The sequence below is a fragment of the Cervus elaphus genome, chromosome 18, assembly GCF_910594005.1.
Source record: "Cervus elaphus chromosome 18, mCerEla1.1, whole genome shotgun sequence".
Classification (NCBI taxonomy): domain Eukaryota; kingdom Metazoa; phylum Chordata; class Mammalia; order Artiodactyla; family Cervidae; genus Cervus; species Cervus elaphus.
The window spans coordinates 107,214,375-107,238,189 of NC_057832.1; the positions used below are offsets into that span (position 1 = coordinate 107,214,375).

Genomic DNA, 23,815 nt, shown 5'->3' on the forward strand with positions numbered 1-23,815 from the left:
GTTCCAGAAAAACATCTACTTTTGCTTTATTGACTATGCCAAAGCCTTTGACTGTGTGGGTCACAATAAATTGTGGAAAATTATGAAAGGGATGGGAATACAGATCATCTGACCTGCCTCTTGAGAAATCTGTACGCAGGTCAGGAAATAACAGTTAGAACTAGACATGGAACAACAGACTGGTTACAAATCAGGAAAGGAGTACATCAAGACTGTATATTGTCACCCTGCTTATTTAACTTATATGCAGAGTACATCATGAGAAACACTGGGCTGGATGAAGCACAAGCTGGAATCAAGACTGCCGGGAGAAATATCAATAACCTCAGACATGCAGATGACACCACCCTTATGGCAGAAACTGAAGAACTAAAGAGCCTCTTGATGAAAATGAAAGAGGAGAGTGAAAAAGTTGGCTTAAAGCTCAACATTCAGAAAACTAAGATCATGGCATCTGGTCCCATCCCTTCATGGCAAATAGATGGAGAAACAATGGAAACAGTGGCAGACTTTATTTTTTGGGGCTCCAAAATCACTGCAGATGGTGACAGAAGCCATGAAATTAAAAGACACTTACTCCTTGGGAGAAATGTTATGACCAAACTGGACAGCATATTAAAAAGCAGAGACATCACTTTGCCAACAAAGGTCCGTCTAGTCAAAGCTATGGCTTTTCCAGTGGTCATGTATGGATGTGAGAGTTGGACTATAAAGAAAGCTGAGAGCCGAAGAATTGATGTTTTTGAATTGTGGTGTTGGAGAAGACTCTTGAGAGTCCCCTAGACTGCAAGGATATCAAACCAGTCAGTCCTAAAGAAGATCAGTCCTGGGTGTTCACTGGCAGGACTGATGCTGAAGCTGAAACTCCAATATTTTGGCCACCTGATGCGAACAGCTGACTCATTGGAAAAGACCCTGATGCTGGGAAAGATTGAGGGCAGGAGGAGAAGGGGACAACAGAGGATGAGATGGTTGGATGGCATCACCCACTCAACGGACATGAGTTTGAGTAAAATCCGGGAGTTGGTGATGGACAGGGAGGCCTGACGTGCTGCAGACCATGGGGTTGCAAAGAGTCAGATACAACTGAGCGACGAACTGACTGAGAACACCCTGGAGGCTCCGTGATCCCATGGGCAGGTTTTGGCTGGGATCTCAGCACAGCAAGAAGAGCCAGATTCCTAATTACCCACTTATAAATGCTGGCCCAAATCTTGATAGCATGATACCGATAGATGCCCTAACTGAATTTCAATTGACTCTGATTTTTAAGGGCTACTTCATTCATCACTATCCACAAGGAAAATAGAGGTGTGAGGTCTGATGCGCTGGAGCTAACTGACTTCAGAATTATAAATACCAAGAATCTTGAGGGATACAGTTGAGTTTCTTAGAATAAAGTTTAAACATTTATTCTGAGCAGCTAGAGCTTTGTTGCCTCTTTTTCTTGTGCACCCAAGGGCATATACCAAGTAGCACTCAGTTTTATAGCCTTGGCTGAAACCAGGAAAGGGTGCTTTACTTGAAACAAACTTTCTTATTGTTTATGTATTTAACTGAGATTTGGGTGAGGGAATTTCCTGACTGTAGTCCCAGTCCCTGTATGATTTGATTCAACCCAAGAGTAGATACTGCTCTTGCCTCCAAAACTGTAACCACTGACAGCAAAATAAACCTCGTCATGTCCGCTTGCATATTCAAGCTCACAAAATATTACAAAAGCAAACCCAAGGGAATTATTTAAGGCTAGATCAATATCCATCTTAACACAGAGTACCTCATTTTTGCTCAAATATTCCCTTTCATTTTTGAAAAATGTATATCCTCTGTTATGCATATTATGTTTAATATCTAATAAAATGTTCATCCTAAGTTTAATTAGATGCAAAGTTCATTATTACTAGAAAAACAAAATTGAAATTTTAAACTTACCATATTTTAATTAAAATTTTAAAATAAAACTATTATAGCACTCTTGTAAACGTATCCAGTGGGATAGAAGTACTATATCGATTTGATGCTCACAACGTAGAAGGAAATTTTTCCCATTGGAGCAGATCTCAAACTGGCTGTGCCGTTCCCATGCAACTGCTTTTAACCAGTGGAAGCTGACAACTAGTGATGACGTTTCAGCGTTTCACCAGCTGAAGCTAAGTAACTAAGACCTCTGAGTGACCCAGGTATAGACCCACACCAACCAACCTAATTGAAAACTTTTTTCTAACCAAGAAAAACTGACGTTTGTTTGACCTTTGAGTGACCCACAGGCAAACTCACACCAACCTAACTGAAAACTTCTTTCTGACTAATAAAACATAGCACCTGTTTAACTGATGATCTACAGACTTACAAATTGTCCTGTACAAAGCTTAACCTTCAATAGTTAATTAGCAAAGTCTTCACGAACCGATCTCTTTCCTCATAAATGCAAATTGTTAACTTTTTCCCATCAACAAACTATTCAGCCCAATTTTCCATGAATAGGTATACCCTTGCCTGGCAATGCGAATCACTGGATATTAGACTAGTTTTATAATATGCCTTTTCCTTGGCTTTATCACAGTGTAAAAATGGTACCATTAATGTTGTAGTTTATGCAAGATTGGGGTTTATTAATCATAAAAAATCTAATTTACTTGAGCATGCTAAAGCCTCCTATACTGATTTTACTGGTTTTAATTCACACATTTCATAAACAGTCAAGATTTTCAAAATGTAGACATAAATTGAAGTAAAGCTGAGTTAAAATAAATAGCTTTATAAACTGAATTACAATAACCAATTTTTCTAACTTCTGACAGTGCTGCAAATTATATGAATCTACAGTTACTTTATTAGAATTATCTCTGAAAAATCGAAATTTTTATTCACTGGGTTTAACTATGTGGCATTAAGAGCTCTGAAAATGTATGTCCTTATTGGTCATAATAAACTCTCATTCAAGGGTAATCACTGATTCATGTACAAAGACTGACATTTTATTATTCCTCGATAGAGCCTTTATGTCTCTTTTTTTTTTGGTAATTACAATTTATTAATCAGAGCCAGTCTTCTTATTCTCAGATAGTTTCTGCTTTTTCTATTAATTTATTCAAAGGCCCTTGCTATTAATACAAGCTACAGGTCAAAAATTGAGTCTCCGGACCAGGGGTGGAGGTGGGGTGGGAGGAGCAGAATTTAGAGCACAGGATTCTCAACATAGTCCTGTTACCACAAACTTGTAAGAGCATATGAAGTGTCTAAGGCATGACGTCCAGAATATTTTCATCAGATGCAGATATTTCATGGAAGTAGAAGGCTTAACCTTGTAATTAAAGCATAATTGAAATTAAGCCTGTAACAATGGGCACAGATTTACATTTCGGTTTACACGCTAACTATTTTAATTGTGTGTTCATATTTTTATGACCATTCTGATTCTAGGATAAAAATGCTTGATACAGATATTTATTCAATATGGCCCAAACTGCATACCAAATGTTAACTGTTAGTTTTATGTCTTTGTCCTAGAATACCAGGGAAGTTCCTTATATGAAAATATTTGTCTAATGGTACAACTAGCTACAATTATAATAATAATGGTCTTCCATGAAAATTAATGTCCATCACTGCCCCATAACTCATAACCTTCCCAATAAAAATTATAACTTTAATGTTGATAATATTCACCAAAGTGAAAGTCGCTTAGTCATGTCAGACTCTTTGTGACCCCATGAACTATTACAGTCCCTGGAATTCTCCAAGCCAGAATACTGGAGTGGGTAGCCTTTCCCTTTTCCAGGGAATCTCCCCAACCCAGGGATCGAACCCAGGTCTCCCATACTGCAGACGAATTCTTTACCAGCTGAGCCATAAGGGAAGCTCGATAATATTCACCAAGCAGGTCGTTTTTCAGAAAAATTGTTTTTAACCAAAACTATGTTTTTTTAAAAGACAGGATTGATGTTATCACAGTTACCAACTACAAATCATTACATATATTCTGAGAAGTCCTATAGTCTATAATCTTGCTGACAGTATGAGTTTCCAGGACATAAGTGGCTATAGTCTCCACCCTTAACTAATGGAGGAAAATGCTATTCTGCTGGTAAAACTAATTACACTTTCTTCTGGTGCAAAATTAGACTTTTTCTGTAACAGCTCCCAGACAACTGAGGAAGATATTGACAAAACTGCTGAAATTATTTAGATTGTGCTCCTTCTGGTTTCATGAATTTATGACAAAGGAATACCACCATATAATGCATGCTTTAGAGAAATAAAAGATTCTGCTACCTAGAAACAGCTTTGACTTCACTTTGGGATTTTAATAGTAAACTGATGGATTTTCCAGCTGTCTCTGATATAGCAACTCTAGCAGGCCTACTGTAAGATTTTGATTTCTACTTCCTCTATCACAGCAATTCTGGTATCTCTACCTCACTTAACATGGATTTTTTTTTTGTTGTTTACTAATAATTATAGTCTTATTATAGCAAAAAAAATACAAATTAGAATCAGTCAAAAGAAGAGATATATAGGTCAATATCTAGAAGGGTTTGAAACATATAGATATCCACTGTCCTCTCTCTGTGCAGTCAGGATATGTAACCATCATGTCATTTTGCTGTTCAAGTTTCAAATGCCATTCTAGTGTTAGATCTACTCAATAGACTCTTCTTGCTAGTATCTAAGATGACCTAATAATCTTTTCACACCAATATACCCAGTCTGGAATGTGCAAAGGTCTCTCAGAGAGAAAAAGGAATACAGCTGAAAAATCTAGCTGTTAGGACCTAACCAATATATACCAACAGGAAAAGGAAAGTGTGCATGGGACTGGGCCCTGGGGGTGCAGGACAAAGGGGGGCAGGACTTAATGTTGAATAAAAGAGTTTCTCAATGTGGGAGCACTCTACAACAAAGAATTTAACACATTATCAGGACCCCCAGACTATAGTGCTAACACGAGGATGCTAAAATCAATACTAGAATGGTGTCTGAAAAACTGAATGAAAAATGTGTTAAGTGAAGCAGTAATGCCAGAATTGCTGTGACAGAGGAAGAAGGAATCAAAATCATACAGAAATAAGCAAATTAGAGTTGCCATGTCATTCCAGGGACAGGTGAATAGAGTTCTACACTCTGCTTGTGGTTTCTCTTCTGCTCATGCATTTTAAAGATTCTCTCTATTATACACAACAAATTACCTAATTTAAGCATGAGATCTCTTTCCTTCCTGGACCCTGAAAGAAAGAGCAAGTGTTAGTCCCTTAGTCGTGTCTGACTGTTTGTAAACCCTTGGACAGTAGCCCGCCAGGCTCCTCTATCCATGGGATTTTCCAGGCAAAAATACTGGAGTGGGTAGACATTCCCTTTTCCAGGGGATCTTCCCAACCAAGGAAATGAAACCAGGTCTCCTACAATTCAGGCAGATTCTTCACTTTTTGAGCTACCAGGGAAGCCTGGACCCTAACTCTTACATAATGTAGGATTATGAATGAAAACAATGTAACCCTACATGGTGATAATAAACATGCAGCCTGGTGGTGAGTGAATGGTAAAGCAACTGAATCACAAGCAGTCTCATTTGCTATTCATTATATGCCACACACACTCAAACACATTCAAAGATTGCAAGAAAATTAGTCCAAATATTTACTGTCAATTTTTAAAAAGCAGAAAGTGAAACTACAAACACTCTTAGCTATAAACACTTACTAATAAGCCCAAGTGTTTTTAACCATCAGTTTAAAAATTTGGTTTTGCTAAGTGAATATATTTGTTACCCCATCCCAATGGATAAACTATGGAATAATCTGTACAGAAGTGTGTGTGTGTGTGTGTATGTGTGTGTGTGTGTGTGTGTGTGTGTATGTGTGTGTGTGGAATGGTTTAGAAATCTCTGGATATGTAAAAATGTACAGCCAACCATAATGATAAAAACTGTGCATAGCACAAAAAATCTGAAATGAAACTTCAACCACCTAGTCTGCAAACGGAAAGAGAGTCACTGGGTTTCTTCTAATCCAGGGGATAAACCAGGCTCCAAAGAAGGGTTATTTATTATCCAGCAAGGAGACGGATTTAAGACCACCCCAGGCCACAACTGCTTGAGCCTATGAGGATCTATAAGCAGCTATATTATAAACACAGGAGATGAATATAAGAGTACAGTATCATAGGAACTTTATGTGAAGAGGTGGGACCACAGACTTCCCCGCAGACAGCTGTGATGAGAGGCGCCCTGTGAGCACTCCTAGATGGCTGCCTGCGGACCCTAGGCAGGGAGAGAGACATGGTCACGGCAACTCAGACCGCAGGGTGTCCAGTCCGTCCTCTGTGGCTGACCACGCCAACAGAAGGCAAGGCCAGAAAGGGGCGTGTGATATGACGCTAGGGAGTATTAGTCACAAGATATACAATGCTTATTGATTTTCTTTTAATAAAATTCCTCCAAATCTATTATGGCTTGAAAACTGCTGAGGGGGTGCCAGCTACTAGGCTGTCCAGTGAAGGTAGTTTTTCCAAATGCTTCCTACTGTTCACATCTCTGACCTTAAAACTGGCTGTGCCTACCTGTTTATTCTCTCTTATGCATACACATGTGCATATTCTTATGGGAAAGTTGTAGACAGTCTACACTTCACTAAGTAAGAGAAAATTCATAAGCCCGAGTGCAACACCAGGGCTTTCCTGGTGGCTCAGTCAGTAAAGAATTCACCTGCAACACAAGAGGCAAGGATTCACTCCCTGGGTCAGGAAGATCCCCTGGAATAGGAAATGGCAACCCACTCCAGTATTCTTGCCTGGGAAATCCCATGGACAGAAGAGCCTGGTGGCCTACAGTCTATGAGGTTGCAAAGAGTCAGATATGACTTAGTGACTAATCTGCCGTCACTAGGGCAACACCAGAAAGGGAAGGAGGAGATGGACCCAATGAAGGAAGGTCATGTGAGGGCAAAGGGCTGACCTCTTTTTGTTTCCAGCTGTGGAAAAGGGCTGGTAAGCATCTTTCAACTCCCCCTCCCGCTCCTTCCCTCCTGTTATTTTTACTTCCTCCCCTCCCCCCCTTTTTTCCTCCTCCCCCTTTTAATCTATTTTGTCTGCCCTCTTTCCAGTCTAGAAAGGAACCAACTGGAAGTCACTGTGGTGAATTGAAGGAGATATTACCAGTTATAATGGAGGGAGGGCCATACCCTTGAGGCTGAAGAATGTAGCCTTCCAAAGAAGAGCTTGGTGACCAATGGCTACACCATATTTTCTTTCCCAGCACTGGCAAACAACAAAATTAAACAAACTTTTTCCCATATCTCCCTCACCCTCCACACTACTCAGGCAGCCAAAACTTCCCTGCCTCCCTCAATTGTCAAAAATGCATACCGGTCAGCTCACCCCAGTGCTTGACCCAAAAAAGTCACACAAATAAATACCAATATCAAAAATAAGTTGATGAGGAATATACTTTCCAAAGTTATCTTCCTCTCTACCAAATCAAAACTTCCTTTATTGAAACCAAGTTGTTGCTGCTGATCAGCCATCCAGTTGTGTCCAACTCTTTTCAAACCAATGGACTGCAGCATGCCAGGCTTCCCTGTCCTTCACCATCTCCTGAAGTTTGCCCAAGTTTACGTCCATTGCATCAGTGACGCCATCAAACCATCTCATCCACTGACACCCTCTTCTCCTGCTCTCAATCTTTCCCAGCATCAGGGTCTTTCCCAAAGAGTTGGCTGTTCACATCAGATGACCAAAATACTGGAGCTTCAGCTTCAGCATCAGTCCTCCCAACAAGTATGCAGGGTTGATATCCCTTAAGATTGACTGGTTTGATCTCTTTGCATCCAAGGGACTCTCAGGAGTCTTCTCCAGCACCACAATTCAAAGGCATCAATTCTTTGGTGCTCTGCCTTCTTTAAGGTCCAGCTATCAGAACCATACATGACTAGTGGCAAGACCATAGCCTTGACTATAGGGACTTTTTCAGCAGAGTAATGTCTCTGCTTTTTAACACACTGTCTAGGTCTGTCATGGCTTTCCTGCCAAGAAGCAATCATCTTCTGATCTCATGGCTGAGGCCATCATCCACAGTTATTTTAGAGCCCAAGAAGAGGAAATCTGTCACTACGTCACCTTTTCCCTTCTATTTCCATGAAGTAATGGGGTCAGATGCCATGATCATAGTTTTGTTTAATATTTAGTTTTAAGCCAGCTCTTTCACACTCCTCCTTCACCCTCATCAAGAGGTTGTTGAGTTGCTCTTTGTGTTCTGTCATTAGGGTGGCATCAACAGCATATCTGAGGTTGTTGATGTTTCTCCCACCTATCTTGATTCCAGCTTGTAACGCATCCAGTCCAGCATTTCTCATGAGGTGCTCATATAGGTTAAACAAACAGGGTGATAGCAGACGGCCCTGTCACACTCCTTTCTCAATGCTTTCTCCGTGCTCCTTTGAAGCAATCAGTTGTTCCATACAGGGCTCTAACTGCTGCTTCTTGAACCACCTACAGGTTTCTCAGGAGATAGGTAAAATGGTCTGGTATTCCCAACTCTCTAAGAGCTTTCCACAGTTTGCCATGATCCACACAGTCGAAAGATTTAGTGTAGTCGATGAAACAGAGATAGATGTTTTTCTGGAACTCCCTTGCTTTCTCTATAATCCAGTAAAATGTTAGCAATTTGAACTCTGGTTCCTCTTCCTTTCCTAAACCCAGCTTGGACATCTGGAAGTTCTTGGTTCACATAATGCTGAAGCCTACCATGCAAGATTTTAAGCATGATCTTACTAGCAAAGAAACAGAGGAAAACAATAGAATGGGAAAGACTAGAGATCTCTTCAAGTAAATCTGAGATACCAAGGAAACATTCCATGCAGAGACTGGCACAATAAGGGACAGAAATGGTATGGACCTAACTAAAGCAAAAGATATTAAGAAAAGGTGGCAAGAATACACAGAAGAACTATACAAAAAAGATCTTATGACCCAGATAATCATGATGATGTGATCACTCACCTAGAGCCAGATATCCTGGAATGCAAAGTCAAGTGGGCCTTAGGAAGCATCACTATGAACAAAGCTAGTGGAGGTGATGGAATTCCAGTTGAGCTATTTCAAATCCTAAAAGATGATGCTGTGAAAGTGTTGCACTCAATATGAAAGCAAATTTGGAAAACTTATCAGTGCCCACAGGACTGGAAAAGATCAGTTTTCATTCCAATCTCAAAGAAAGGCAATGCCAAAGAATGCTCAAACTACGGCATAATTGCACTCATCTCACACACTAGCACAGTAATGCTCAAAATTCTCCAAGCCAGGCTTCAACAGTATGTGAACCATGAACTTCCAGATGTTTTGTTGGATTTAGAAAAGGCAGAAGAACCAGAGATCAAATTGCCAACATCCAGTGGATCATCAAAAAAACATATACTTTGGCTTTATTGACTATACCAAAGCCTTTGACTCTGTGGATCACAACAAACTCTGGAGAATTCTTAAAGAGATGGGAATACCAGACCACCTGACCTGCCTCCTGAGAAATCTGTATGCAGGTCAAGAAGCAACAGTTAGAACCGGACATGGTACAACAGACTGGTTCCAAATTGGGAAAGGAGTACGTCAAGGCTGTATATTGTTACCCTGCTTATTTTAACTTATATGCAGAGTACATCATGCAAAAAGCCAGGCTGGAAGAAGCACAAACTGGAATCAAGACTGCCAGGAGAAACATCAATAACCTCAGATACGCAGATGACACCACTCTTATGGCAGAAAGCGAAGAAGAACTAAAAAGCCTCTTGATGAAAGTGAAAGAGGAGAGTGAAAAAGTTGGCTTAAAGCTCAACATTCAGAAAACTAAGATCATGGCATCCTGTCCCATCACTTCATGGCAAATAGATGGGAAACAATGGAAACAGTGACAGACTTTATTTTTGGGGGGGCTCCAAAATCACTGCAGATGGTGACAGCAGCCATGAAATTAAAAGATGCTTGCTCCTTGGAAGAAAAGCTATGATCAACCTAGACAACACATTAAAAAAGCAGACATTACTTTGCCAACAAAGGTCCGTCTAGTCAAAGTTATGGTTTTTCCAATAGTCATGTATGGATGTGAGAGTTGGATTATAAAGATAGCTGAGGCCAAAGAATTGATGCTTTTGAACTGTGGTGTTGGAGAAAACTCTTGAGAGTCCTTTGGACTGCAATGAGATCCAATCAGTCAATCCTAAAAGAAATCAGTCCTGAATATTCATTGGAAGGACTGATGCTGAAGCTGAAACTCCAATACTTTGGCCACCTGATGTGAAAGACTGACTCATTGGAAAAGACCCTGATATTGGGAAAGACTGAGGGCAGAAGGAGAAGGGGATGACAGAGGATGAGGTGGTTGGATGGCATCACCGACTCAATGGACATGAGTTTGAGCATGCTCTGGGAGTTGGTGATGGACAGAGAGGCCTGGTGTGCTGCAGGCACACTGGTTGCAAAGAGTCAGACACAACTGAATGAATGAACTGAACTAAACTATTAGCATGGGAAATGAGTGCAACTGTCCAGTGGTTAGCACATTCTTTAGTACTACCCTTCTTGGGAATTTGGATGAGGACTGACCTTTTCCAGTCCCGTGGCCCCTGCTGGGTCTTCCAGATTTGCTGACATATTGAATGCAACACCTTGATGGCATCCTCCTTTAGGGTTTTGAACAGTTCTACTGGAATTTCATCATATGCACTAACTTTATTAACAGTAGTGCTTCCTAAGGCCCACTTGACTTCACACTCCAGAATGTCTTTCTTTGAGTGACTTTGACCACTCAGTTGTAGTAATCCAATTCATTAAGATCTTTTTTGTACAATTCTTCAGTGCATTCTTACCATCTCCTCTTGATCCCTTGGGCATCTACTAGGTCTCTACCATTTCTGTCCTTTATTGTGCCTATCTTTGTGTGAAATCTTCAAAACAAAATGAAGCAGGGCAAAGGCTAACTGAATTCTGCCAAGAGAATGCACTGGTCATAGCTAACACCCTTTTTCAACAACTCAAGAGACAACTTTACACACGGACATCACCAAATGGTCAAAACCGAAATCAAACTTATCACATTCCTTGTAGCTGAAGATGGAGAAACTGTAACAGTTGGCAAAAACAAGACCTGGAGCTGACTGTGGCTCTGATCACCAGCTTTTCATAGCAAAATTCAGGCTTAAACTAAAGAAAAGGGGGAAAACCACAAGGACAGCCAGGTACAACTTAAATCAAATCCCCTATGAAAATGCAGTAGAGGTAATGAATAGATTTGAGGAATTAGAGCTAGTAAACAGTGTGCCTGAAGAACTATGGACGGAGGTCTGCAATATTGTACAGAAGGCAGTGGACAAAACCATTCCAAAGAAAACGAAAAGCAAAAGGGCAAAGTGGTCATCTGAGGAGATTTCACAAACAGCTAAAGAAAGAAGAGAAGCGAAATGCAAGGGAGAAAGGGAAAGGTATATCCAACTAAATGCAGAGTCCCAAAGAACAGCAAGGAGAGACAAAAAGGCCTTCTTCAATGAACAGTGCATAAAATTAGGAGAAAACAACAGAAGGGGAAAGACTAGAGATCTCTCCAGGAAAATTGGAAATATCAAAAGACCAGCTTATATTGATGCAATTTTTAAAAATATCTTAGTAGTAGGATTTACCACCGGATGAACCATCTCAGAGTATCGTTCCATTCCTAAAGTAGATCTTTGTACACTGAAAAAAGCCATAACTCAAATCTGTTAAGGTCAATATCGGGCAGTCTACAGAGCATGCAGCTTTCAAGAGCCCAGCCTCACTCTTACACGTGGCCCTGCACCCTGAGGGGCTTACAGCCCATGACACTCAAGGAGAAGACATAAATGACCCCATGTGAGAAGGGCATCTCTTTCTAGGAAGTGGATAACATCCCAGGAGAGCAACACACTTCTCGCTTCCATGTTGTCCATCTACCCGGTTCTGCTCAACCACAACATATCAACACAAGCCGTGTCGCTCCTCCACCTGCTGATTTTCTGTTGTTGTTTGAAGAAGTGTGTGATGCACCCACAATCCTCAGGACGGAGTTTAAACAGGAGAGGAAGTCTCCTTTTCTTAATTGTCAACAATGAAATAAAAATCCCTTCATACCAGGGATTAGCACTCAGAGCGTGCCAATCCCTGCTATGAAGACCACTGCCTCTTGAGGGAGTTCTAGAACAAAAAGAACACCTCTGAAGGGGGAAAAAAAAAATGAAGTCACTCAAGTTGTGTTCAATTCTTTGGGACCCCAGGGATTGCAGCCTACCAGGCTCCTCTGCCCATGAGATTTTCCAGACAAGGGTACTGGAGTGGGTTGTCATTTCCTTCTCCAGGAGATCTCCTACCCCAGGGATTGAACCCGGGTCTCCTGCATTGCAGGCAGACACTCTACCATCTGAGCCAGCAGGGAAGCCCATCTTAAGGGAAGGAGGCCTAAAGGAAGGAGGCCTTTGGAAGGGAAGTGACGTACTGAGCCCTGGATTCAGGTGATGGGACTCATCTACCTCAGGTGCCTGCCAAGGCCTGAGCACCCTCCTGCAATTCATGAACGTGCAGGGCAACGCCTTACCTTCCCACACTGCTTACACTTTCCTTCCTGCCGACGCCGGTGCACCCAATGGTGACGCACAAAATTCTGTGGGAAAACAAAAGCAAATGAATACGTTTCAACCTGCAAGCTCCAGGATTCTTTTTCAAAGTGTTTTAAGAGTAGAGATTTCCATGAACAATCATTTAAGCCCATCTCAGCACAGAAACAAGTATGTGCCTATGTCATTTGTTTAACAATAAACACGAATCCTCCTGGGAAAACGAAGCTAAGTCTCCATCTTTGGTGATCTTTCATGTTTGCAGAAACCATTAGTCACGCCTTCTCTCTGCAGCTTCCTGGTGACACATGGCTGTAATGAATTCCTGGTACTCTGCTTTCTTCTTAGTAAAAACAAGGTTTAGGTTTGTGACCGTGGGCAGGGAGGTAACTGAGGCAGGTAAGAAATTTCTTAAAGAAAGGAGGTGAAGGAGAGAAGGATAAAGACATCCATTTTAGAAAACAAATGTGTATTTAATGCTCTATAAGTGCCAGGCAAGCAACATACTCAACATTTGTGTTAGGAAGAATTTTAAAGAAATCAACTTCTCAGAAAGAAATAGATCTCATGATTTGAGAGTTTGTTTTTTAACTAGTGAAAGTAAAGAAAGAGAAATGCTGAAGAAAAGTGATGACAAAGACAAGAGACATGGGCATATTGTGAAATTTGATAATGAGGTTGTCCTTAGGTGTTCTGAATGAGATCAGTTTCCAAGGTCTATCCTGGGTTCATTTGTGTGTGTGCTTAGTCACTTAGTTGTGTTCAATTCTTTTGTGATCCCATGGGCTGTAGCCCACCAGGTTCCTCCATCCATGGGATTCTCCAGGCAAGAATACTGGACTGGGTTGCCATTTCCTTCTCCAGGGGAGCTTCTCGACACAGGGATCCAACCCACGTCTCCTGCATCTCCTGCATGGGCAGATGATTCTTTACCACTGCACCACCCGGGAAGCCCCCATTCTTGGCTTGTGCTGTAGGAAACATGGAAGGCCCTTTTCCTGCCAAACAGATAATCACTGAAGAAGCACATGTCACCCAGCTGTTTGGGTGCTTTCTAAGACAGAAAGTGGTCTTCAGGCCTAGTGCTACAGATAAACCCTAGTAACCTACACACTATTCATCTCTCTTAGGCCAATTCACCTAAACTACTTGTTAATGTTTTTCTCCTGTCCTTTTCTAAGAACACACACCTTACCTGAAATCAACATTTGTATTGTCAGGCCACAGTCTATATTTTCCCTTTAAAATAGGCCCTCTAATATATATTCAGCTTCGCAAATACTTACCAAATGCCTACTATCCAGGCATTGTTCTAAGTAAGGAGGGACACAGAAAACACATCAGTGTCGAGAAAAAAAATGTTATGTCAAGACATGAAATTCAGAGTGACAAAGATACCTCTAACAAGCATTAGCATTATCAATTCCAAAATGTCACCTCTATTTCTCTTCATTATGTCAAACCAATTTAAATTAAAACTAAACAAAGATCATGGAGGAACAATGGTCTTTTAACTATAATAAGATATAAAGAAGTATAATGGTCCTACTAATTAGTCTAGTTTTTGTCTTGCTTTTTCTACTGTGGTAGTTTAATAAAATTAGGACACAATTCTTACACTGTTCTCAGAAAGAAGCTAATAATAATAGTTAACATTTCTTGAGTACTATCTCTGTGTCAGGCACTTTTTAAAATGCCTTACGCATCTATTACCATACACAAAAATAAGCTCAAATTGGATTAAAGATCTAAATGTAAGACCAGAAAACTATAAAATTCTTAGAGGAAAACACAGGCAGAACACTCTCTGACATAAATCACAGCAAGATCCTCCATGACCCACCTCTCAGCATAATGGAAACAAAAACAAAATAAACAAATGGGGCCTAATTAAACTTAAAAGCTTTTGCATAATGAAGGAAATAATAAACAAGGGGAAAAGGCAGTCTTTAGGATGGGAGAAAATAATAGCAAATGAAACAACTGACAAAGAATTAATCTCCAAAATACATAAGCAGCTCACGCAGCTCAACACCAGAAAAACAAACAACCCAATCAGAAAGTGGGCCAAAGAACTAAACAGACATTTCTCTAAAGAAGACATACCAATGGCTAATAAACACATGAAAAGATGCTGAACGTCACTCATCATCAGAGAAATGCAAATCAAAATCACAATGAGTATCATCTTACAGTGGTCAGAATAGCCGCCATCAAAAAGTCTACAAACAATAAATGCTGGAGAGGGTGTGGAGAAAAGGGAACCATCTTACACTGCTTGTGGGGATGCAAACTGTTGCCACCATGGAGAATAGTGTGGAGATTCCTTAAAAAACTGGGAACAAAACTGCCATATGACCCAGCAATGCCACTGCTGGGCATACACACCAAGGAAACCAGAATTGAAAGAGACACATGTACCCCAATGTTCATTGCAGGACTGTTTACAATAGCTAGGACATGGAAGCAACCTAGACGTCCATCAGCAGGCAAAAGGATAAGGAAGTTGTGGTACATATGCACAATGGAATATTACTCAGCTATAAAAAGGAACACGTTTAAGTCAGTTCTTATGAGATGGATGAAACTGGAGTCTATTACACAGAGTGAAGTAAGCCAGAAAGAGAAACACCAATACAGTATTTTAACACATATATATGGAATTTAGGGAGACAGCAATGACAATCTTATATGCGAGAGAGCAAAAGAGACACAGATGTAAAGAACAGACTTTTGGACTCTTGCGGGAGAAGGTGAATGGTGGGAGAAGGTGGGATGATTTGAGAGAATAGCATTGAAACATGTATATTAACATATGTAAAACAGATGACCAGAGCAAGTTTGATGCATGAAGCAGGGCACTCAAAGCCAGTGCTTTGGGACAACCCAGAGGGATGGGGTGGGGAGCGAAGTGGGAAGGGGATTCAGGATGGGGGGACACATGTGCACCCATGGCTGATTCATGTTGATGTATGGCAAAAACCATCACAGCATTGTAATTATCCTCCAGTTAAACTAAATAATTAAAAAATGCCTTACATATAATAATAATTTTAATTTTCATGAGAATTTTCATGAGTAGAGGTGCTATTTAGTTGATAACTACTAGTAAAACCCTGAGTTGGTAAAAACATTGAAATATGTCTATATTGATTGATAAATTGCAGTTCGGTGCTTCTACCATCCCTCTGGCTCTTCCATAGATACCACAGCACCCCCCGTGCCCTCAACACTGCACACCATTTCTACCTCCTCATTATTAAGAAGTTAGAATGCTAATTTTGGGCATAACAGGTCTCTAAGATTCTGGAGCTCTCTTCTGAAAATAAACCACATTGCCTGGACAGTGCCATTGGGTTCCCCCACAACGTCAGAAAACTGGGCTATGCCCCGCTGATGGCAGCTGTCTGTCCAGGTATCAATATAAACAATTCAGGGGCCTATGGCTGCAAGTCCACGAACCTGCTCACTGCCCATACCTCCAGGTCAGTGCAGAAACTCTACTGGGATGAAGGTACCAGACCCTTCACCTCACAGATGACGCAGACTGCTCCAGCTTTTCAGCCCACCCACATGAGAAGCACTTTAGCCCGCTGTCTGGGAGGACGGGGGCCAGCTGCTAATTGTACTGTATCCCAATTCACATCATTGTAGGGCAGCTTATCAAAAGGCTTGACTTGAATTATCATCATCATCCTCATTTTACAGATGATGAAACTAAGGTATAGAGTGGTGACTTCAAAAGTCAAGGGCCAAGCAAGGATTCAAAACCAGGCAGGCTGGCAACAGAGTCTGTATTCTCAACGACTCTGTTGCAGGGCCTCTTCTCTGCTCTGAAACATCAAGTTCAAGCTCTTTCAATAAATGATTTCAATGACAGTCAGTAGTGGAAATATTGAATACATAAAAATGTCAGGCAGTATTATGAGAGATAGAAAAATTTACTATAATTGCTGTTAGTTTAGCAGAAGCTGGGGGAGAATGAACAATAACACTGATGTTAAGAGAAACTCTGCTTATTGAGATTATAAATCACCTAATGACTCTCCATTTAAGAATTGAAGGGGGGAAACACTGGAAGAATTTGATGCAATTACCTATGAGAAATCATGGTTGACTCATGGGATTATTTAGTGAGTGACAACCCTAATCAAAAGATTAAACCGGCAATTTCCACAAATCAACAATTATTGAGAAACTATAAGACTGACGATGAATCATTTGTGCGGCAACATATATTGTTTGGTAAACAGATTTATAATACCATGTAGTTTAGTTTATTTAGGGAATAAAAGAGAATATTTTTAAATTGCTTATTTAAATACTTATGACTCTGCAAGTTGTTGAATATTTTTAATATCACCCTTCCTAGGAAACAGGTAGGCAATTGAGGCTCAGATAAAATAACTCATACAAATCACCACTGTAGAAGCTGAGTAATTGTCTCTGTGACTCTGATTTGAGATGTCAAGTATCCATCTGTTTAGAGGTCTTCTTAGATCTGATGTAATTTTTCTTCTATTGCTGCTTAAACATAGCTTGAACAAAGTGAAAGCCAATAAATGTGTTGAAATGAATGAAATTCTCAACCTAATTTCCTTGACAAATCACATAGCTACCATTTTGGAGGATCATCTATTGTTTTTTATCAGTTAGGGGAAAAAGAACACTTCTAGAGAATCACTGCTGTTTTATTATCCATCTTTCCCAAGCTCTTAAATTTTTCATACTATTTCCTTTTGACTATTATTCATTTCTCCTAAATTATTGAACTGAAATTAGACTCAGAAGCCTCACATAGTAAATGTGAGTGTTGATACATGCTGTTAAGATAGCAGAGCAAGGCTTCTAATACTATAGCATCTTTTTATTGTTCATCAAAAATCTGAATTATTCATATACCACCATCAAGTACTGGGTAAGAATAGGGCTATTACTTATGGGTGTTAAAATCTTGGTGATCCATTATTTCAGGGACTATCTTCAGTATGGTTAGCAAAAATGCTAACACAATTGCTCAATTATTGTCCAAAGCAGCCAGTTCAATTCATAATATTGAGTTCAGTTCAGTCACTCAGTTGTGTCCAGCTCTTTGCAACCCCATAGACTGCAGCATGCCAGGCCTCCCTGTCCATCACCAACTCCTGGAGTTTACTCAAACTCATGTCCAATGAGTTGGCGATGCCATCTAACTATCTCATCCTCTGTCATCCCCTTCTCCTCCTTCCCTCAACCTTTCCCGGCATCAGGGTCTTTTCCAATGAGTCAGTCCCTTCGCTTCAGGTGGCCAAAGTATTGGAGTTTCAGCTTCAGCATCATTCCTTCCAATGAACATTCAGGACTGATTTCCTTTAGGATGGACTGGTTGGGTCCCCTTGCAGTCCAATGGACTCTCAAGAGTCTTCTCCAACACCACAGTTCAAAAGCATCAATTCTTTGGATCTCAGCTTTCTTTGTAATCCAACTCTCACATTCATACATGACTATGGGAAAAACCATAGCTTTGACTAGATAGACCTTTGTTGGCAAAGTGTTACTCATAGAGTTTTTTAAAGTATCTTAGAAATTATAGACCAATCCAAGCAGCTTATGTCTAAGGAAACTGAGTCCATCTAGAATGTTTCAACTTAGAGGAGTCAAACCAACATTCATTAAAAAAAAACTTCAGGTATCAAGCATCCCACAAAGCCTAGGAGACTGATTAACAACCCTGCTCCAGGTCCAAGCCCTAGAGACACCACTGAGGGAAAAAGAAGCAGAGATGTCCCGTGAACACAAGTCAAACTAATTCTAAAGCGACTGTTTCTTTCATTTACATGAAGTAAACTATCTAAGGTCTCTTAATTAAGAATCCCCATGGGTCATGCATCTCTGGTGGCTCAGTCAGTAAAGAATCTGCCTGCAATGTGGGAGACCTGGGTTCGATCCCGGGGTTGATAAGATGCCTTGGAGGCAGGCATGGCAACCCACTCAGGTATTCTTGCGTGGAGAATCCCACGGACAGAGGAGCCTGATGGGCCACAGTCTATGGGGTTGAAAAGAGTCGGACATGACTAAGTGACTAAGCACAGCATACAGCATGTGACATAAGAACCATTTCCAAATTATACTCTTAGAATAAGAGTTCTTAGAGATTTGGGGGAAAATTAACCCCTTCATGGGCTTCCCAGGTGGCTCATTGGTAAAAAATTTGCCTGTGATGCAGGAGACCCAGGTTTAATCCCTAGGTTGGGAAGATCCCCTGAAGAAGAGAATGGCAACCCACTCCAGTGTTCTTTCCTGGAGAATTCCATGGAGAGACCATGGGGTCACAAAGAGTCAGATACAACTAAGCAACTAACACTTTCACTCCTCTATAAATTCATTTTGTCAAAAGATATTCACTGATCACATCTTTTGCATCCTGCCCGGTACAACGAGTTTGGGACAAATTTCATGAGTGATCTCCCAAAGCTTGCACTACAGAAGGATGACAACATACGAGCAAATGAGTAATACCTGTAAATAACTATGACACAGAAAGTGCTCTGAAGGGCAGAACAAGGTGCTTTGATAAAGAACCAATGTGCGACCTATTTAGAGGTGGTCACCAACGAAGACCTCTGAGGGGCTCTAACCGTAAGAAACAGCTGGTCACGAATAGAGATCTCCAGTACAGTGACAAAACACACAAACATCAGAAGGTGAAGAATATCTTGATGTGTGCCTCAAGAACGTGGCAGATGGATGGGTGGCAGAGGGTGGCTGGCCCAGCCTATGAAGGACTTTTGACTTTTCATGCCAAGCCAAGGGGTGTGGTTTTCCTCTAAATGACATGGAAACCACTGCCAAGTTTTAAGCTGGAAAATGATATAATCCAATGTTCACTTAAAAAGATCACTCTCTTATATCATGGTGGATTGATGGGGGAAATTAAAGAATCCTGGAGACGTTACTGCAGTGGTCAAAAGCAAGGGATCATGCTGTCTCAGTCTAGGGCACTGACAACAGAAATGGAGATAAACGCATGATTTGAAATATATTTTATAAATAAAACTGATAGGGCTGGCAAATGGATTAAGTGTGGGGAGTGCCTGAGAGAAGCATCATTATGACCCCCTGTTTTCTCATTTGGGGAGCTGGACCAATAGTCATCTCATTTTCTGAGATACAAAACAATGGAAAAATATAGTTTTTACAGTGATGGCAATAGAATTTAGTTAGTAATGTATTATATTTGAGATGACTCTGACACATTCAATGGGCATACCAAATAGAACTCCAAGTGTTGTCAACCCAGACATGATATTGAAAGCCAAAGGACTGGAGGCATTCTCCCAACGAGAGTAGGCAGAGTGTAGTCCAGTACTAACAAGCCCAACAAATACGCAGAAATTAGGGAGTGAACAATGAAAGGACTACCCAGTGAAATATTTAAGAGGGACATTAAGAAAACTGTCATGACAGGAGAGCATTTCAAGAAGGAGGAAATACTGAGTAGTTTGAACACATTTGAAAGACTGAATAAGAACAGAAGATATCTAATGAATCTGGCATCAAGGAGATATTGGCAAGATTTTAAAAAGCAATTTCAGTGAATGGGCAGAGTAAAACCAGATGGGAACAGGTTAAAATGCCTAGGAGGGAAACACGCTAGAAACAGTTTCCATGGCTAACACTTTCTGGAACTTCAGCACTGAACACAACACTGAGAATCAGAGCTGCAATTAGGACACAGCTGGTAGTTAAGGAGTATTCCTATTGGGTTTTTTAAAAAGATGGGAGCTCTCAGAGCATGTTTATGGTGATGGAAAAAATCTAGAAGGAAGGTGAGGGGTTGGAAATGTGGGCATGGAAGAAATAGCAAGTCCTTAATAAGAAGACAAAGGAAGATACTGAAAACACTTATGAAGGGTCTGGCTTCATAGAAGAGAAATAACACAGCTACTGAAAGCACATGCCCCCAAATCCCTGTGTTAGAAATTAGAAACAATTACAATTACCTATCCAAATGGAAAAAGAGAAATTAAAGGACAGGGAGCCAAATGTAGACATATGGATACCCTGGTTAGAAATCTGTAAAGTCCATTTAAAAACTCAGAACGATTTCTTCTATTGTCCTACATAAAATTTCTCCTTCATTTGAGCTATCACTGAGTTATCCCCTAGGCCAATGCTATAGTGTATTCCAATGACATCTAGGGTAAACACAACCCTATCATTTTCCTTAAGACTTTCTCACCCTACGTATGACCCGTAACCAACCTCTTGCTGACATAATAGACAAGCACAGTGGGAGTGGACAGCTAACGGGGACAGCTATTTTTATCTCTCTCTACAACCTCCACTGCCAGCCTATTCTCTCTCCATGTTTTCTCCCAATCAGCTTGTATTAATCAGTAACAATATGATTCTTCTTCACTGTGTCTTCACTCATTAACTGTCATTAACACCAATCTACACTCAGATGTCCTTCTATTCCTATCTTACCCAGTCATCAATCTCATAGCTTTAATTACTACCTCGAAATGCTGACAATTCACCAATGTCTAACCTCTAGCCTCATAAGCTCTAAACTTTTATAACCACTCAGCTTTCTGTTGGGTATCACCAACTTGGAGCCTCAGGACAACTCAAACTTGAGAGTTCTACAATTGAACTCATTACTTCTCTACCATATCCTCAAGGCAATTCATTTGCCAACATATTTGTCCTTATAGTCAAAGGACAGGGGAGCTCGGCATAAAGCTGTGGTTTTTCCAGTAGTCATGCAGAGATGTAAGAGTTGGACCATAAAGAAGGCTGAGTGCTGAAGAACTGATGCTTTCAAATTGTGGTGCTAGAGAAAACTCTTCAGAGTCCTCTGGACAGCAAGGAGATCAAACCAGTCCATCCTAATGGAAATCAATCTTGAATATTCACTGGAAGGACTGGTGCTGAAGCTAAAGCTCCAATACTTTGGCCCCCTGATGCGAGCAGATGGTGGGAAAGACTGAGGGCACGAGGACAAGAGGGTGACAGAGGATGAGATGGTTGGATGGCATCACCGACTCAATGGACGTGAGCTTGAGCAAACTCTGGGAGTTGATGAAGGATAGGGGAGCCTGGTGTGCTGCAGTCCATGGGGATCACAGAGTCAGACACAACTTAGTGACTGAAAACAACAACCCCTCTCCTTGTGTCCAAAATCCAATCAACTAATATATCCTGACCATCTTATTTCCTTCAAATTCACATTTACCAATTTCCTCTGTCTCAGTAACACTGTTAGTTGAGATCACCATTATCACTTGCCTAGACTAAGAGAATAGCCAATTTCCTCCACGCCTCTAACATTGCTGCTCTCGACATACATGGCATCCATCCCCTCCACACGGTAGCCAGATTAATATATTCTGCTTAAAATTGTTCAATGCCCCCTCTAATTACTATGATGATGAGACATGCAACTTGCATCCTTGCTTACAAGAGCCTCCGTGGTCTCGCTTCTGCTCATCTCGTGGGTCTTATGCCTCTCTCGTATGTCTCTCACTTTTGAGGCTGTGTACATGTGTTCCATCTAGAAGGTGCTCACTCACCCCCGACCTAACTATCCCCCAAACCGTCACTCAGATCAATCCTTTGGGTCTCAGTTTAGTTGCCACCTCTTCCAGGTGGAATTAAAATAGACCAAAAGCCAATAAAATACTATTTCTTTCTCACCTTTTCAATTCTACCACCATTCCCTCTTCCCACTTTCTGGTTCATTCAATAAAACCTTAGCTCTCCAGGGCATTCTATGAGAAGAAGAAAGGGTAGCAGACACACCCTGAAGAGACTTGGGGGGTTTACTGATTGTATTTGTTGAGATATGATAAGACACTAATGTGAAATGGAGGGAGACAGATTTTCTTTTAATCCCTGGTGACTATGAATCCAATGAATCAATGAGAAATAAAAGGTGGTGTTTGCACTAGAGCTCTGCAATACTTACTTCTCTTGGTGATCTTGAACCTCCTTCTCGAAATGTTGGTTTACATCTGAAATTAATCTGTCATTTAAAAAGAGAAGTGTATTATATTAGGAAAAGCACCCAACTAGAATGAGTTACCCTAAAAAACCAACAAATCCCATGGGTATTCACCACTTGCTATTATTGTGAAGAAATAGGCCCATACCAGGCTTTTCTCTCTAACGTTTTTATTCCTTTACCCAAGAGTCAACATAAAATGATATCAAATTAAAGCTCAGTAAACAACAGAGTGGATGGGAACCGTAAGCATAGTCCTTCCATTATTAATCTGGTAATAACGTTGGACTTCTAGGTTTTTAAAAGAGCGTGGTTGTCAAGAAGTTGAAAATGAGAACTGACGCTTTGTCTTTGAAGTCCAAACACTTGCAGGACCACAAAGATTGCAGCAGGTGGCGCGGTCTTACCTTTTCTAGCTGTTCAATGCAGGCGGTATGGACGACAATCTTACAGACCGCACACTTCCTCCTGAGAGCTGATTTCTACAACAGACAATTCAGAAGACAAGAAGAAACGTTAACAGTCTGTTCTGAAGGGTTCCCTGGTAGTAAAGAGAACACATGTAAATGAAGGAAACATAAACCAATTTAAAACTTCATCATAAACATTCAGTAGCCCTTTGATCCACTAAGCAGCTCCATAGTCATGACTTCGGGTGGCTGAGATGTTCTTTTTACAATATAATCATACACTAGATGTTATATGTTGAGTATATACTATGAGCCAAGCTCTTTATTCTGTTTTTTTTTTTTTAATTTCATAACCTAACATGGTAGGCATTATCTTCCAATTTTTTTTTTTTCCATGTTTACTCTAAGGGGTAGGGCCAACATCCCAGGTTCAAACCAAGCACTCTTTCCCTACAAAGAGTCTACATTTCAAGGGGCCATCACCTTGGGCTTTTATTCCCAGCACAAACCTAAACAAACCTACTTGGGTTTCTGCCCAAATCGTCTGGAAAGTAAAAAGACAAGTCTAAGTTTTACTAATCATCATCATCATCATAGCAGTAGCAACAGGGACAGCAGCTCACATGAATGTATTACCTACCATGTGCCAGGTATTCTAGTGAGCACTTCACAAACAGTAACATCTAATCTAAGTTTTACTAATCATCATCATCATCATAGCAGCAGCAACAGGGACAGCAGCTCACATGAATGTATTACCTACCATGTGCCAGGTATTCTAGTGAGCACTTCACAAACAGTAACATCTA

At 40.7% G+C, this 23,815-nt stretch overlaps 1 protein-coding gene across 12 annotated transcripts in view; it reads right to left on the reverse strand.

Moving 5' to 3' along the window:
* Positions 1-23,815, reverse strand: part of DGKI (diacylglycerol kinase iota) — a 489,355-nt gene that overhangs the window by 256,722 nt on the left and 208,818 nt on the right. For all 12 annotated transcript variants that reach the window (XR_006334812.1, XM_043871570.1, XM_043871568.1 and 9 more), the window contains 3 exons: positions 23,004-23,078; positions 22,561-22,617; positions 12,590-12,655 (listed from right to left, as the gene is read on the reverse strand). Coding sequence is in view for 9 of the 12 variants with exons in the window: in XM_043871570.1 (XP_043727505.1) it covers positions 12,590-12,655; positions 22,561-22,617; positions 23,004-23,078 (198 nt within the window). In the remaining 3 variants the exon portion in view is untranslated. The remainder of the gene's footprint in view (positions 1-12,589; positions 12,656-22,560; positions 22,618-23,003; positions 23,079-23,815) is intronic.